Source organism: Lactuca saligna, chromosome 5, assembly GCF_052625555.1.
Source record: "Lactuca saligna cultivar CGN05327 chromosome 5, ASM5262555v1, whole genome shotgun sequence".
Classification (NCBI taxonomy): Eukaryota; Viridiplantae; Streptophyta; class Magnoliopsida; order Asterales; family Asteraceae; genus Lactuca; species Lactuca saligna.
In genome coordinates this window covers 254,827,506-254,843,342 of record NC_136421.1, presented here as the reverse complement: position 1 = coordinate 254,843,342, position 15,837 = coordinate 254,827,506, and the positions used below count along the sequence as shown (strand labels likewise).

Below are 15,837 nucleotides of genomic sequence, written 5' to 3'. Positions count from 1 at the left end.
TACAACCCATAGCTTCAAAAGAAACAAAATACAAGTTTTTCCAAAATAACATTGTTCAAAGATAACTTCATAAATAACTTCAACACGATGCAGCATGCTCTATGATGATGAATCTTTATATCCACTTACTAATTATTTCCTGAAAAAGCATGTAAAACGAGCGTCAACTATGAAAATAGTTGGTGAGTTCACAAGTTTATAAAATCGAGCTTGAATAAGGCTTTTCGTAAATACAAGTACATTGCTTTAATGAGAAACAAAGTTGATTGCTATTAATGAATACAAGTTTATTTCTATAACGAGAAACGAGTTTGTATGTGTATGAGCAAACAATGAGTCTCAAACAAACCTATGACTGAAGCCCTATCGAGTTCTATGTTTATCGTTCCATATATGAATATGGTATCATGCACTCCAGCAATAGGGCGAGTGAGGAGTTGTCAATTCCTAATAGCGCTATCCATAATGACCATTGGCTCAAAGAGTTAATGGTTAGAGATAAGGGAAGGGCCTTAGTACGATAAGTTCTCATGTTCCATGTTGCATAGACATATATAGAGAGACATAGCAATACAATAGCAATCATGTTTGATACAAATCAGTTTAAATACAACATGCAAATAATAGTTTTTCTGGACATGTTTTTCCACCCCAAAACATAAAAACTGAAAATAAGGGAGTGCGTGAATACTCACAATGTTTCAATTAGATACAAGTGGTGCCTCGGAATACACCAACGTCTTAATACCGGGATCCTACGACATCAAACACATACTAGTGAGTTTCCATGTCGAAATCTAATGCTAATATACTAAACTCTACATATAGTGAAATGCCAATTTATGTTCTAATATTGGATTTTATATTGATTGGTTACACTTTTTCTAAAATGATGAAATTCTACAAGTTATGCGATTAATACAACTTTGGGATATTAATTTTCCAGATTTAGTCATATAAATTTAAGGGTGTTTCAATACATTTAAATGTGTTTTAAATTCCTAAAAATGTAAAATATTATCAAATAGTTTCTAAAAATTTTCAAACCTTGTATTTTTCATATTTATGTATTTTACTTTGAAAAATCAATGCAAAGATTAGCATTGTACTTCTAATTATTTCTTGTTAGGGCATTATACATTGAAAAATCTAGCTTGCGTGGTGTTGCTTTTAAGAGAAGGGGGAAAGCCAAGTGGATATTATAAGGAAAAATTAGCGAGAATCCTAACATTGTCACTATGCAGTATGGTTACAACATATATAATTGTGATTAATGCAAGAATTAGTAACGCCTATTCATTTATTTGTTTCTAATATCATCCTAAATTCATTTATTCTACTAGAGCATTGTTGTTACAATTTTTTTTCTCATCAAGACATTGTATTTTAAAAAAAATCTACTTAAATATAGCATTATACTTCATTTGTTTTATTAAAAAAATGCAATGTAGGAAAAGAAATTAAATATCCTTTTATCTTTTATTTCTACCAATCCTCCTACCTATTTATTTGATGACATGTGTCATATTAGTATCTTAAAATATCAATAAATTTCATTAAATGTTACACGTCACCATTTAATTAGGTAGGAGGATATGTAGGAACAAAAAGTAGGAGAATATTTAATTTCTCATTTATTTGTTTTTATACCATGCTATTTTCATTTATTTGTTATACAATTTTACATTTGTCCTTATAATTTATAAACATGATACTTTCAAAAAATTCCTGACAAAAACATCTTGAATATGGTGGACATATCTTGTTCCTGCCTGATGTAACACACTTGTACTGGTAGGGTGTCATTATTAAGTTGTTATGAAAGTGAGTGTAAGTGAGTTTATAGAACTTTATGTGGGAAAATACCGGCAATAATAAAAAAATGGGGGTTTTTTTTTCCAAAATATAGACACAAAAATAGATATTTTCGGATATAGACATGCATTCCATGGAGGTAGCTCCGCGAAATCTACTGTAGCTTCGCGGAATTGATCTTGAGTTTTTTTTTTTTTTTCATATCTATTCTTCGGGGTTTATATTAATTCCCCAACTAATTATTTTCAAGTAAAGATTATAATAGTATGATAATATTTTTTAAAAAATAATTAGTTGGGGGAATTAATATAAACCCCGAAGAATTGATGTGAAAAACACACACACTAAAGATCCATTCCTCGGAGGTAGCTCCGCGGAATGAGTTCATTCCTCGGAGGTAGCTCCGCGGAATGAATTTTTAGTTTTTTTTTAATACATTGATTTATTTACGATTTTGTCATTCGGCGGAGCTACAGTAGATTCCGCGGAGCTACCTCCACGGAATGTATGTTTATATCCGGAAAAATCCATTTTTATGTCTATTTTTTAAAAATACCCCCTATTTTTTTACCATTGCCGGTATTTTCCCAATTTATTTCGGTATACCGGTTATCTCTTTGTAGCGAAAAAAGGAATCCCCATCACTCATATCTCTACGCACAAGGTTCAAATAGTTTTTTATAAAAATCTTTGTAGATTGACGTTGTTGCCAAGGTGACGATGGTAGATTTCATTCACAAATGGTCTAATCTAAAACCTTTTATATAACAGTATTATATTTTAGAAACTCAATTATAAGAACAAGTAACAGTAAATATCTTAAACACTATGTTGCCGCATTTACTACATAAAACCCATCTTTTTATCCATGCTTCATTTTTAACATTTTTTTTTTATATTACCTCTAAATTCGTGTTTTCCTTGCATGTTTCCCCATAATGAAAACATCCGATTAAGAGGATCGACAACTTAGCAAAGAAAATAGATCAACTGGAAAGATTACGATTTTGGTTTTTGACATTAAAAAATTTATCAAAATTAGCATAAACACACATTTGAAACAAAACAGTAACCTCCGCCCCACACAGAGCGTTGGGAACCCGCTAGTATATATTAAAGTTACAAAATTATAAACACGTTATATGTAGTTGCACACCCAACTGTCAAGGTTGTATCCATGATTCCATGCTGACTTTTAAGTTGTGTGTTGCAGAAAGCCCACAATGGCTCTCGATTAGAATATGTATGTTGGGCTCATCACTCTTGGGCTGTTTAAGTTGGAATTTTGAAATTGGCCCTCTCTATTTTTCTTGTGTCGCACAGCCACAATCACGTATTTGATTTCACTATTTTGAGATTGGTTTATTGAAGTTTTAAACCTAATAATATTTTTTTATTGTTTTAAGAGGTTTGTTTTATAGCTGTTAATGGAGTCAGATTAAACTGAGTAATAGTTAATCTCTAATCAAATCTAGTAAAAGACATATAAAAACTATAAGATTAAAACATGATTTTTAGATGTTGTTTGTTTTTTTGAAGTCAAAATATCTACAGTATGCAGATCATATCTGCAAGTAGATCTGGCAAAATCTGGCATGACACGACAACCCGACACAAACCCGACACGGAGTTAGTGGGTTAGGGTCAGAGATTTTGACCCGTTATGTACACGAGTTGACACGACACGACACAATAATTAAACGGATAGGGTTAGGGTCAAGATTTTCAACTCGAAGATGACCCGTTTAATTTTATATATATATATATATATATATATATATATATATATATATATATATGTATATCATATTTTTATAAATATTTTCAATATTATACATTTGTGGCGGCCCAAATTCAAGAATTAACAGTAAAATTCAAACTTTCAAAATGACTTAACTTTACTCATTTTCACTACTTATCTCATTTGCTTCCTAACTCTTAACTCTTTCCATTTTGTTTTCTAAACTTACTAGTATAATTTTTTTCCGTTCCACCTCACAACTCCTGCATTTCACTTTTTCATTTTTTTTCCCTCCATGACTCTTACTTTTCAATATTTAAAATGTTTCAACCCGACATCATACAAGATATATATAAGGTTTAAACGTTAACCCGAAACCCAACACGAAATCGACACAAAAATAAACGGGTTAACACGACACGACACGATAATTAAACGGGTCGGGTTAGGGTCAAACACTCTTAACCCGTTTAATGTTTTGACACGACACGATACGTTTGCTAGGTCTATCTGCAAGTCTTTGCAGCAGAAGAGGTAGACCAAATGTCTGCAGTCTGCAATAAGAAGTATGTTTATTTTTTAACGTCTACAGGTACAGAAATAAACTAATTTTTCAAACTTAATTTCATGTCATAAACATAAAAAAGACATTTTAGCTAAAAAGATAGGCAGCGGAAAAATGAAAACAATAGAGGATTTTTTTTTTTTTTTTTTTTTTTTGGTTTAGGTTAAAATGAGGCGTAAATACCTTTTGAATACAGTGGCCCATATATGCGCCAGGAAGGCCTCGAGCAGATGTTTTTTGATCTACGTACTTCAAAAAAATAAACACTTTGCGATGACATATGTCTGTGCGTTGTCTGTACGGCCCAAACAAAAGTGGATGCGCAGATCTACACAAAAAAACAAACATCCCTTTAGTTGTGGTATCAAACACACAAACAGTTTGAATTTGATTGAGTCAGACCCAACCCAACATGTTACTAGACTCAATAAAAAAACATATCAAACGATCCCAAAATATATTTCGTTTTATTTATAATAACTATTTATATTTTTAGAGTATACTTTTGGTTGCTTTTTAGAAGTACGAAATTTTGTTGAAGTTGATTTATTATGATGAAGTTATGTTTTGATTTGTGTGATAAATTTTATTTATTTATTTTTATGAATTATTGACTAGTGATATTAATATTCATACTTTTATATCATATGTATTGTTTGAAATATAAGTAATGCATATAATTTTATATGATGTGGTGTTACTTGATTTGTTGAGCGTAATTTTATGCAAAAACTATTTTGAATTCTATTATTTTTGTATCTTTATCAAAATTCTTAGTTGTCACGGCCTATAATGAATTTAAAAAATTAGTACAAAGTTAATCATACGGTATTTTAAGATGAAAATATTGCAACATTTTCAATTTTAAATTATTTAAGAAGAAAAAATCAAACTATAATATAAAATGTTCCGTTTGTTTGAGTAAGAATATAACTATTTGTTATCAAAACAATATTACAATTATGACATTTTTTCGATAAAGTTTCAATATAGATTGTATCTATTATTTACAAAGAAATAAATAGAGATGATTTATTTAAATTGTTCTGCGTTTATTAACATGTTTTCTTAAAAAAGATAGAAATATGTTACTTTTCATTTTTATCATATGTATTAAACTTTCATAACAAAAACAACAAATCGTTTCACGTTATTATATATAACTTGTTACAAATTGATTTTTATTATGTAACAAAATAATGCTATTTATAACTGATTTATTTTTATTACAAAAAAATTACATTATAAAATGATTTATCGAACTAAAACAATATAAAGATAGAATTGAAATGTCCGTGTAAATAATTCAATAGGGAATTAATTAATGTCGTTTTGAGATTATGAAATGTCATATCCATAAGGCCGATAAGTATATTTTATGGCGTGAAGCTAACCAGATTAGCACAATATCCTTGTGGTGTGGTTTTCACAAGTAGAAGAAAAGAGGGAGAGAGAGAGAGAGAGATTGAGGGAGAAAAAAGAGAGATGTGTTGGAATCCTAAGTCGAGTAGGATTTGGAGACCAAACAATAGCAACCTAGTTTTTAGGAAACTATGTTCAAGTCGGTATCTAGTTTCCTAATTGTGATCTAATTACAAGTCGGTAATTAGGATTATATATATTGTTTTAGGTCGAGTTATGATCATTAAGAAACATTGTAAACATCGTGAGTTTTGAATGATTTTCTCACAATAATCAAAGAGCTATTTTGGTTAATATAATTGTGTTTACATATTATGATCTTTAATTGGTATCAGAGCCAAGACCAGAAGGCTTTGAAATCGAAATCTTACCTGTTGACGAGTCGGTCAACATGTATGATACAAGGGGTGAATGAGAAGCTCCAGTGAGGGTGAAGGAGGTCGAAGCGAATTCTGTTGTCTGTCCAATGCTCATACCAACAAATTAAACTGTCTAGGCCCTGCGTATGAAGGTGGTGCTTAGAATTCACAAGGCTTGGACAGTGATCGATCTAGGAACAGACAAGAACGAGGAGAAAAATTACCTTGTTATGGGGTTGCTTTATCAGGCAATTCTAGAAAGCTTGATAATGCAAATTGGTGATGTCGAGTCTTCGAAGACGCTTTGGTGTGCAATCAAGGCTCGATACATTGGGGCTGATCGAGTGAAGGAGGCCCATCTTCAAACCCTAAGTGTCGAGTTCGATCGACTTAGGATGAACGAATTAGAGACGCTCGACAGTTTCTCCCGAAAACTATCCAGAATTTCTTCAAAATCGGTGGCATTAGGATCTGTAATCGACGAATCCAAGCTTGTAAAGAACTTCCTTAAGTCATTTCCACAAAAATTCATTAATATTGTAGCATCAATCGAACAGATTCTAGACCTAAATAATACCAATTTTGATGATGTAGTCGGCAGGATGAAGGCGTATGAAGAGAGGATCAGAGAAGAAGAATCTTATGGTGGTGAGAAAGATCAAGCTCTGTTCGTCGAGCATGGTGGAACTTTGAATCGAAACTGGATAAGAAAGGGGAAAACAATGAAGGCTCACATGACTGGTGCGACTGGGAACAAAGCACACGGGTTTAATATGTCAAGTGGATCCGGATTCGGATCTTGTGGGTCTAATATGTCAAATGGATTAGGCTCTGGGTCTAAAGCAAAACAGGCCCAAGGAGGCAGGCCTAACAACAACATTGGGTCCAATAATCATCAATCCAACAACAAGCCCAATTCTAGTTATGACCCTAATCAAAAAAATAAAAATAAAAAAGACCGGTCCAAAATTATTTGTTACTGGTGCGATAAGCTAGGCCACTTCGCGTCTTAATGTCCGGACCGAATCAAAAAATTACAAGAAAGTAATTTTGTTGAATATGACGATACCGACGAGGCCGTATTTTTACACGAGACCGTGTTTTTAAGTGAAGAGAAGGTGATACCGTCTCGATACGACTCACATGACAACGATGTGTGGTTTTTGGATAATGGGGCGAGTAATCACATGACGGGACACTGGTCATTTTTCTCCGAGCTTGATGAAAGGTATAACCAGGAGGGTTAAATTCGGAGATAATTCATGTGTAAAAATCAAGGGAAAAGGTGTTATACTTTTCCAAGGCAAAAGGGGTCAACAAAGGCTGATGACGGAGATTTACTACATACCGGATCTCAAGAACAATATTATTAGTCTCGGACAAACAACCGAAGCCGGGTGTGATATTCGAATGAGAGATAACTATTTGACCATGCACGATTCTGATAATTGCTTACTAATGAAAGTACAAAGAACTCCAAACCGCCTTTATAAAATAAAATTACAAATTAGAGTTCCGATTTGCCTTCATTCGAGACTAAGTGAAGATGTGTGATGATAGCATGCAAGACTTGGGCACATCAATTTCGAGTCAATGAAAAAGATGTCCAAGAAGGGTTTAGGCAAAGGGTTGCCTCAATTTGATCATGAGAATCAATTGTGTGAGTCTTGCTTGGTTGGCAAGCAAACAATAAAGTTATTTCTGACTATGACATCATACAAAGCAAAACAACCATTGGAACTAGTTCACGGTGATTTGTGCGGTCCGATCACGTCGGCAACCAAGGGTCAAAATCGGTATATTTTTACACTAATTGATGATTTTTCACGATTAATGTGGATTTATCTTATAAAAGAAAAGAGTGAGACATTTGCACACTTCAAAAATTCAAAGCTTTGGTGGATAATGAAGTTGGAAAGCCTTTGAAAGTGTTTAGAAGTGATCGAAGCGGTGAGTTTACTTCTCTTGAGTTTAATTCTTTTTATGACCAAAACGGAGTCAAACGCCACCTTATACCCTCCACAACTAAACCAAATTGTGGAACGAAGAAACCGAACACTAATGGACATGACACGAAGTATAATGAAGGCAATGCATGTTCCAAACTACTTATGGGGAGAAGTGGTAAATCACTCTAAAAATCTAATCGGTCGAGTTTACACAAGATTCCTTGGTGATACAACTCCATACGAAAAGTTGTATAAAAGAAAACCGAATTTAGAAAATGTTCGAATATTTGGGTGTATAGCACATGCAAAAGTTGAACCGGATAATCTAAAGATGTTGGATGCAAGATCAAGACCACTAGTGCATGTTGGTTCCAAACCGGGTACGAAAGCTTATCGATTATTTAACCAGGTAACACAAAAAAATAATCGTGAGTCAAGATGTTATTTTTGATGAAACCACAGGGTAGGATTGGATTAAAGAAGTAGGAACCAACAATGAAGAATCGGGCTCATTCACAATACCATGGGACTATTCGAGAGACAATGCAGACAACAACCAAGGAAACGATGTAAACAATGATCCAATTGAATCAGATCGTGAGATTGGAGACGGAGCGGAAGTACAAGATAATGAACAACCAAGTCTGGTAAATAATAATGTTCAACAAGGAGCTGAAAATCAAAGACCCTCAAGAACAAGAGTACCTCCAAGATGATTTCAAGATTATGAGCTTGATCTTGATAATCTCGAAGAACACCTTCTAACAACCAATGAAAAGTCGGTATCGGTTGAAGAAGCGAAAAAAGAACCAGAGTGGGTCAAGGCCATGGATGCGGAAATCAATTCAATAAACAAAAATAATACTTGGACTCTTGTAAACAAGCTTATGGGTGTGAAGCCAATTGGACTCAAGTGGGTGTTCAAATTGAAAAAAATTGCAGATGATACCATTAATAAAAACAAGGCAATGTTGGTTGCTAAAGGTTACGTATAACAACCCAGTATTGATTTTCAAGAAGTATTTGCCCCAGTAGCTCGAATTGAAACCATTCGGTTTCTTATAGCCTTAGCAACTATTCATGGGTGGGAGCTTCACTACTTGGATATTAAAACAAAATTCTTACATGGAGAATTAAAGGAAACCGTTTACGTATCGCAACCGGAAGGCTATATAAAGAAAGATAACGAATATAAAGTATATCGCCTTACAAAGCACTATATGGTTTAAGACAAGCACCTTGAGCATGGAATACGAAGCTTGATGGGATTTTGAAGAGTATGAAATTTCAAAAGTGCATGAAAGAACCATCGGTGTACCGGAAAAGTGAATGATCTAGCTTGCTAATTTTAGCAATTTATGTTGATGATTTATTTGTCACAGGTACAAATTTGAGCATGATCAAGAGGTTCAAATTAGAGATGTCCAAGAACTTTGAGATGTCGGATCTTGGAAGATTGACTTACTACCTTGACATTGAAGTTAACCAAGAACAATCGGGGATTACTATAAATGAAGAAGCATATGCTCAACACATTCTAAAATAAGCCGGATTACATGACTGTAATCCAACCCACATTCCAATGGAACCAGGAAATAAATTGTCAAAGGCCGAAGATGAACTCGAAATCGAGCCGACACAATATCGAAAGTTGGTAGGATGTCTTAGATATCTCTTGCAAACAAGACCCGATATGACATATGTGATTGGAGTTGTTAGTCGATACATGCAAAGTCCAAGAAAATCACATGGAGTTGCAATCAAACACATTCTAAGGTACTTACGAGGAACAACAGGATACAAAATCAAATATGAAAGGATGGGACAAAGGCAGCTTATTGGTTATAGTGATAGTAGTCACAATGTTGACCCGGATGACGGAAGAAGCACAACCGGTCACATTTTCTACTATGGGTCATCTCCAATTACATGGTGTTCACAAAAGCAAGATATTGTTGCTTTATCATCTTGCGAGGAAGAATTCATGGCAGCCACAACGACCGCATGTCAAGCAATACGACTTCAAGATTTGCTTCGATAAATCATAAACAAAGCGCAAGATAAAGTGATTCTTAAAGTTGATAACAAGTCGGCTATCGAACTAAAAAAGAATCTTGTGAAGGAAACACATTCACACAAGGTTTCACTTCATTCATAATTGCGCCAAAAAGGAACAAGTGGAGGTGGAGTACATTCCTGGTGAAGAACAAAGGGCGGATATTCTTACAAAACCACTAGCTCGAACCAAGTTCAAGGAAATGCGGAGCTTGATCGGGGTTGAAGAATTCTCTAGAAGGACTTAGAGATTCGGAGGTGATTGTTGGAATCCTCAGTCGAGTAGGACTTGGAGACCAAGCAATAGCAACCTAGTTTTTAGGAAACTATGTTCAAGTCGGTTTCTAGTTTCCTAGTTGTGAACTAATTACAAGTCGGTAATTAGGATTATATATACATTGTTTTAGGTCGAGTTATGATCATTGAGAAATATTTTAAACACCGTGAGTTTTGAGTATTTTTCTTACAATAATCAAAGAGCTATTTTGGTTAATATAATTGTGTTTGCATATTCTGATCTTTAAGATGAGCTTTCTCTCTCTCTCTTTCTCTCTCTCTCTCTTACTTTCTCTCTCTCTTTCTCTCTCTCAATACAACAAAGAGGAATTCAAACAAAAAAAATATAACTTTAAAATTGGATTCTTAATTGATAATAAAAAAAACCGTCAAACAATGAAAACGAAATGCTTAAGGAGGACAAGATAAAATTTCATCCTTAACCTTAAGAGAAATTGATTAGGAAAAGATCCCCAATTAATTATGTAAATCAAAATTCAAGATAAAAAGTTGTTGAAATAAATAAAAAACCGAAAAAATGCATCTAGTAGCCCTTAAACAATCCCGAATGACCGAAAACACCACATGTCATGTCGAAACGATGAGTTCTCTTAATCGGCCCATTTTACATGTTGTGTGCGAATTTTGTCCAATTCCGAACTACGGATTACTTCGACAAATTTGTCGTTGGTGTCATCATACTTTTATTCCTATTAGTGCGGACATAATCAAGCCACACATCAACACTTGTACATCCTTCATCATTTAAAAAAAAATCATGATAAGAACTTAAGGACTTAGAATCCAATCACGTATAATTAGAGGGTGTTTGGCTAAACTTATTTAAGCTCATTTTTAGCTTATTACCGGTTCCATACCGGTATAAGTTAAAAATAGTGTTCGGATAGAAAAAACTTATCAACAGTGGCGGAACTAACATATTGCTGCTACCCCTCATTTTCTTTCCACACGAGTTAAAAATATTGGACTTCTTATTTCTAATGAATCAGCTTGTATTACAACATGCAATTACTAGAAGAATTAATTAGGGATTTTTCTATAAGTACCTCTCCTCCTCTTCCAATCTCAACCCCCCCCCCCCCCCCCCCCCCCTCCATTTGATCTTTTGTCTTTTTGTTGTTTTTTTTTAGTTGTTTTTAATTCTTTATTATTATTATTATTATTATTATTATTATTATTATTATTATAAATTTCGTATAAAATTTTGAAATTCGGACGATATTTTTATTTGTTAATTCTTTTTTAATTTATATATTATTATTATTATTATTATTATTATTATTATTATTATTATTATTATTATTATTATTATTATTGTTATTGTTATAAATTTCACATAAAATTTTAAAATTCGGACGACATTATAAAATCAAACGGCTATATAAAATCAATTTTTAAATATTATTTATATTTAATATTTATATTATTACTGTTATTATTATAAACTTCAAACAACATTTTACAAATCAGACATTATAAATTCAAACGACTATATAAAATCGAAATTACAGTTGTGTATTATGTAGTGCATTATACATATTGAAAACATTTAGTCGAGCACTATACAATGTTTTCCATGCAGCCGAATGTTCTGATGTGTATGTACGGAGAAGCCTGGACAAAACATCAGGCATTGGATATGCTCCTTATAAATCAACCATTACATGATGGTTGGGGTGAATGTGGGCGATAACGACATATGCTGGGTTTGGTATGTCTTGCGGGCCATATCGATGTGGGAACCACGTTGAAGAACCTTGTTTGCTTAGATAAATAATGATAACACCGTATCTGTTAGCATTGAGTATAGCAATATCTGACATAATCAACCAATACTCCGATACCGCAAAACCCGATCCAAAGTAATTCAACGAGTGACTTATGCGGTTTAAAAAATGAACATCATCATAAATCATAGCATACTCTTGATAGTATGATAATAACTCGTTGTATAGATCGTACCTAATTTGAAGCCAATCATGTTCAATACGACCAAGAGCAACTGCTATAGACTGAAATCTACAATTTCCATCTCTTTTGACATTTGTAATGTTCCTGGCGTATGGATGGAATTGATGTGAAATTTCATTTATTAGTGGGATTGAAGTATAAGATGGTTGATCTTGGTTAAAGTATGAATTGGACATTGAATGTTCGCGAAACGAGTACGTGCTATGCCTCTCTGGTTCCCGATTTAAGTCAAGGTCACTAGTATCCATTTTGTCTGTTCTATTCGTAGAAAAACTACATCTACGAGTATTGGTAAGGGTGGAGTTTGGTATAGGTGGGGTGTTATGACCTACATTTTTGGACTTTTGTTTGCTCAATCGTGGATGTCCACAAGTATTTTTATGAACATCTGAATAAACAAGTAATTTTTTAGCATTTCATTATACAAATTAATATATTAAAGAAAATAGTACATGGATCAATAACTGTAGTTGTTGATGGTGAAAATATGTCTCACAATTTTCTGACATTACTATATTTCCGTTCATTTAACTGTTCAACGTATCTTTCTTTTAATAATTCCACACCCTCTTTGAAACGAAAATTAATATCATCATTAACTTTGAAATTGATTAAATCAAGCTTACATCAAAATTTATCAATAGACGGTAATGGTATTGGTTGGTTTGCATATAAGTAAATTGCAATTTCGTGGGCACAAGGTAACCCATAACTACGACGCAATTGGCAACCACAATCGTCCTCAATTATTTTATGTGCGTCAGGTCGGTCCAACTCTTTTCTAATTTTTTCCAATGCATGGTGTGAAACATTTCTACACAAACCTTTAAAATGGGGTATGTTATATCGACGCATCAACTTAGTTCGATTTATTTCTAAAATATATTTTATCATAGTGTGTTGCGATTCCACTACCTTTTCTATTCGATAATTTTTTTTTATCTAAGGTAGCATGTTGTGTTTGCAAGAATTTTTTCAACTTCGCGTGCTTGGCTCTCAACTCTATTGTTGCTGTGGTTGTGAAAGTTTAAAACTTGGTTAATCCAAGCAGATACAAAATTTTCTTTATATTTATCCAACCAGACTCGATTGAGATAATCGAGAACACCTAATTAAAAAGTAAATGGTTAGCTTATTATTATATATATTAATATATAAAATAAAATAGTATTTGTCGCTTTTGATTCAAGTTTTGCATAATTTCTCAAATATGTTGCCACTGTTGATGAATTGACTAAAGTTTCCCAGTCTCTTAAAAAAGAATTCCACTCTTGATCTATCGTGTAACGTACTCTACAATTAGTAAATATACTTGAGATATGTGCCTTCTACAAAGTATCTGAATGACCGATGAGAATACTTTTTTACATGCATTCATCAATGCTATCTCTCTGTTAGTGACGATCACACATGAACTATCATATATGTCGATTATGGCTTTAGACAATTTAAAGGCCAAATGTAATTTGATTCCTTTTCCTTATCTATGAACCCAAAACCAACGAGTGTACTTATAGCGCATCCCTTAATTAGTCACACGGCCATTTCCCTTTGTTAGCTTAATGTATATAATAATATTAAATTCTTTTAGTTCACTGCGATAAGGCTGCAATACCAACTTGTTCTTTTTTCTTGAATTATTATCATGTATTCAAATATGCAATTTACCATATAACCAAATCCCCATTAAATTATATACATAAAATACTACACTATAAAACTTTATTTAAGATGTATGTGTTTTTTTTCAAATAATTTATATTAATTGTAATATTTTCTTATATGCGGACCTTGCTGGTTATTTGCTGGTGGAAATTGAGGGATATCGTTTTTTTTTTTTGGTTTTTAGGTTATTAAAGTTGACTTTGTTTTACCTTTTGCAACCACAAACATTAAAAGATGTTTTTCCACAATGAAACTCTTTAAGACCAAGTTACGTAAGAAAATGGGTTATGATTTTATGAACAATGTTTAGTGTAGAAAAAGAAGTATTTATGGATTTTATGATGGAACAAGTGATGAATTACTTTCAATAAATGGATAGCGAGGAGATAATTTTAAAATGTAAGACTTTTGTGCCAGTTTGTTATATTTAATGAATTAGTATTTTTTTTAATAAAAAATTATCCTACTATCTTTTATCCGGATTTTTTTGTGCTACCTCTTACAAAAATTTCTGGTTTCGTCACTGCTTATCAATGTATTAATGTATCATACAGAAAATAAACCAAAATCTATAAGTAAGTTCCCTATAACTTATTAGCTTAGAAGTTATAAGCTATAAGTTGAAAAATGTTTATGAAAAATCATAAACTTAACCAATCACCCCTTAAAGAGAGTTGTCACGGTGATTGGAAAAACCGAAAAAGTGTTGCTTGACTTTGGAATGAGAGTTGAAATTCTTGTAGGTGCCTTGGTGGTCTGAACTGAAGGGTAATCATGTGAAATTTAAAAATACGGTAAGGTTGCAATAATCAACGCCACAGAAGACGGGATTTGAAGAAAATTATTACTCCAATGGACATGTGAACGTCTTAGTGGGCAACATTGCCTTCGTATTTTTCAAAAAAAGGTTGTTTTCATAATTGAACTTTGAATAACTTTATCGATTACCTTGGCTCATTTTGGTATTTATGAATAATGATAAATGGATTAATGATTATTGTATACGTTGTCAATTTCTTTAAGAATGAATTAATTTGAATTTAATTTTTTTCCTTAAGGATATTCAATGTGTCAACAAGAAAAATAAAAAATTTGAAGAATACTTCTTAATTAGTTATAATTAGAAAAAAAACATTTTATTATCAATAATCATATATAACCACACATAGAGGAAAAAGGATTATCATCGGAAGAATTTTGCATTCATAAAATTTATAAGAGTGAAGGATGTGAAAGCCCTAGAATTTTGCATTCATAAGATGAGTCGAGAAGAGCATTTATTAGATATTGACAAATGATTATCGTCTACATAGAGGAAACATGATTATCATAGGAAGAAATTTGCATTCATAAGATTTTTAGGAGTGAAGAATGTGAAAGCCCTAGATGCATTCTCTTTTCAAGTTGGATTCTTGCAAAAGATGCACTATGGCGGATAAAATATCAGCAATTAAGAACTTCCGAAACTGGAAAACATGCCTTGAAACTAATGGTTTATGCTCAGAACGTGACTCTTTGACATGTGACCTACTATCAATACATCTTGAAACTGGATTTGATCAATTAATGGTGTTGCAAACTGATCCTAGACGGTAAATATACTATATATATATATATATATATATATATATATATATATATATATATATATATATATATATATATATATATATATATATATTCTCTCAAATGTAAAATCGATCAACAACTTCATGATACCTATAGAGGATCCATAATTAAATGGTGTAAGGAGATCCTGAGCAACGTATTATGTTTCATATTGAGAATTATATAAGGAATAATTCCTTCTACTAATGCATTAAGCAAGAGGGGTATATAGGTAAATTTTACCATTTATAGTTAATGTATTGGTAGAATAGAGTGTATTGATCACATTCTAGAAGAATGTCCATATGCAAGTTCTATTAGAGATAAGATATTCAGATGATGTAGGCTGCAGAAATTGACAATTAATAGTGTTGAAGAACTACTTCACTA

The 15,837-nt window shown here is 32.6% G+C and overlaps 1 protein-coding gene, 1 long non-coding RNA gene and 1 pseudogene across 2 annotated transcripts; 2 read left to right on the top strand and 1 right to left on the bottom strand.

The window, feature by feature from the left end:
- Nucleotides 1-3,662: 3,662 nt before the first annotated feature.
- Nucleotides 3,663-6,630, bottom strand: LOC144998405 (uncharacterized). The gene is made up of 4 exons (XR_013660306.1): nucleotides 6,127-6,630; nucleotides 5,915-6,042; nucleotides 4,305-4,449; nucleotides 3,663-4,110 (listed from the first exon to the last, which is right to left on the bottom strand). It is a non-coding gene; the product is annotated as an uncharacterized LOC144998405 (long non-coding RNA).
- A 1,333-nt stretch (nucleotides 6,631-7,963) lies between these two features.
- On the top strand, nucleotides 7,964-9,397 carry LOC145046537 (uncharacterized). The gene is made up of 4 exons (XM_078994824.1): nucleotides 7,964-8,260; nucleotides 8,319-8,498; nucleotides 8,736-8,835; nucleotides 9,234-9,397. Exons 1-4 carry the CDS (start codon nucleotides 7,964-7,966, stop codon nucleotides 9,395-9,397), a joined length of 741 nt encoding a protein of 246 aa, XP_078850950.1.
- Nucleotides 9,398-9,433: 36 nt separating this feature from the next.
- Nucleotides 9,434-9,892, top strand: LOC145046536 (secreted RxLR effector protein 161 pseudogene; annotated as a pseudogene).
- Nucleotides 9,893-15,837: the final 5,945 nt, after the last annotated feature.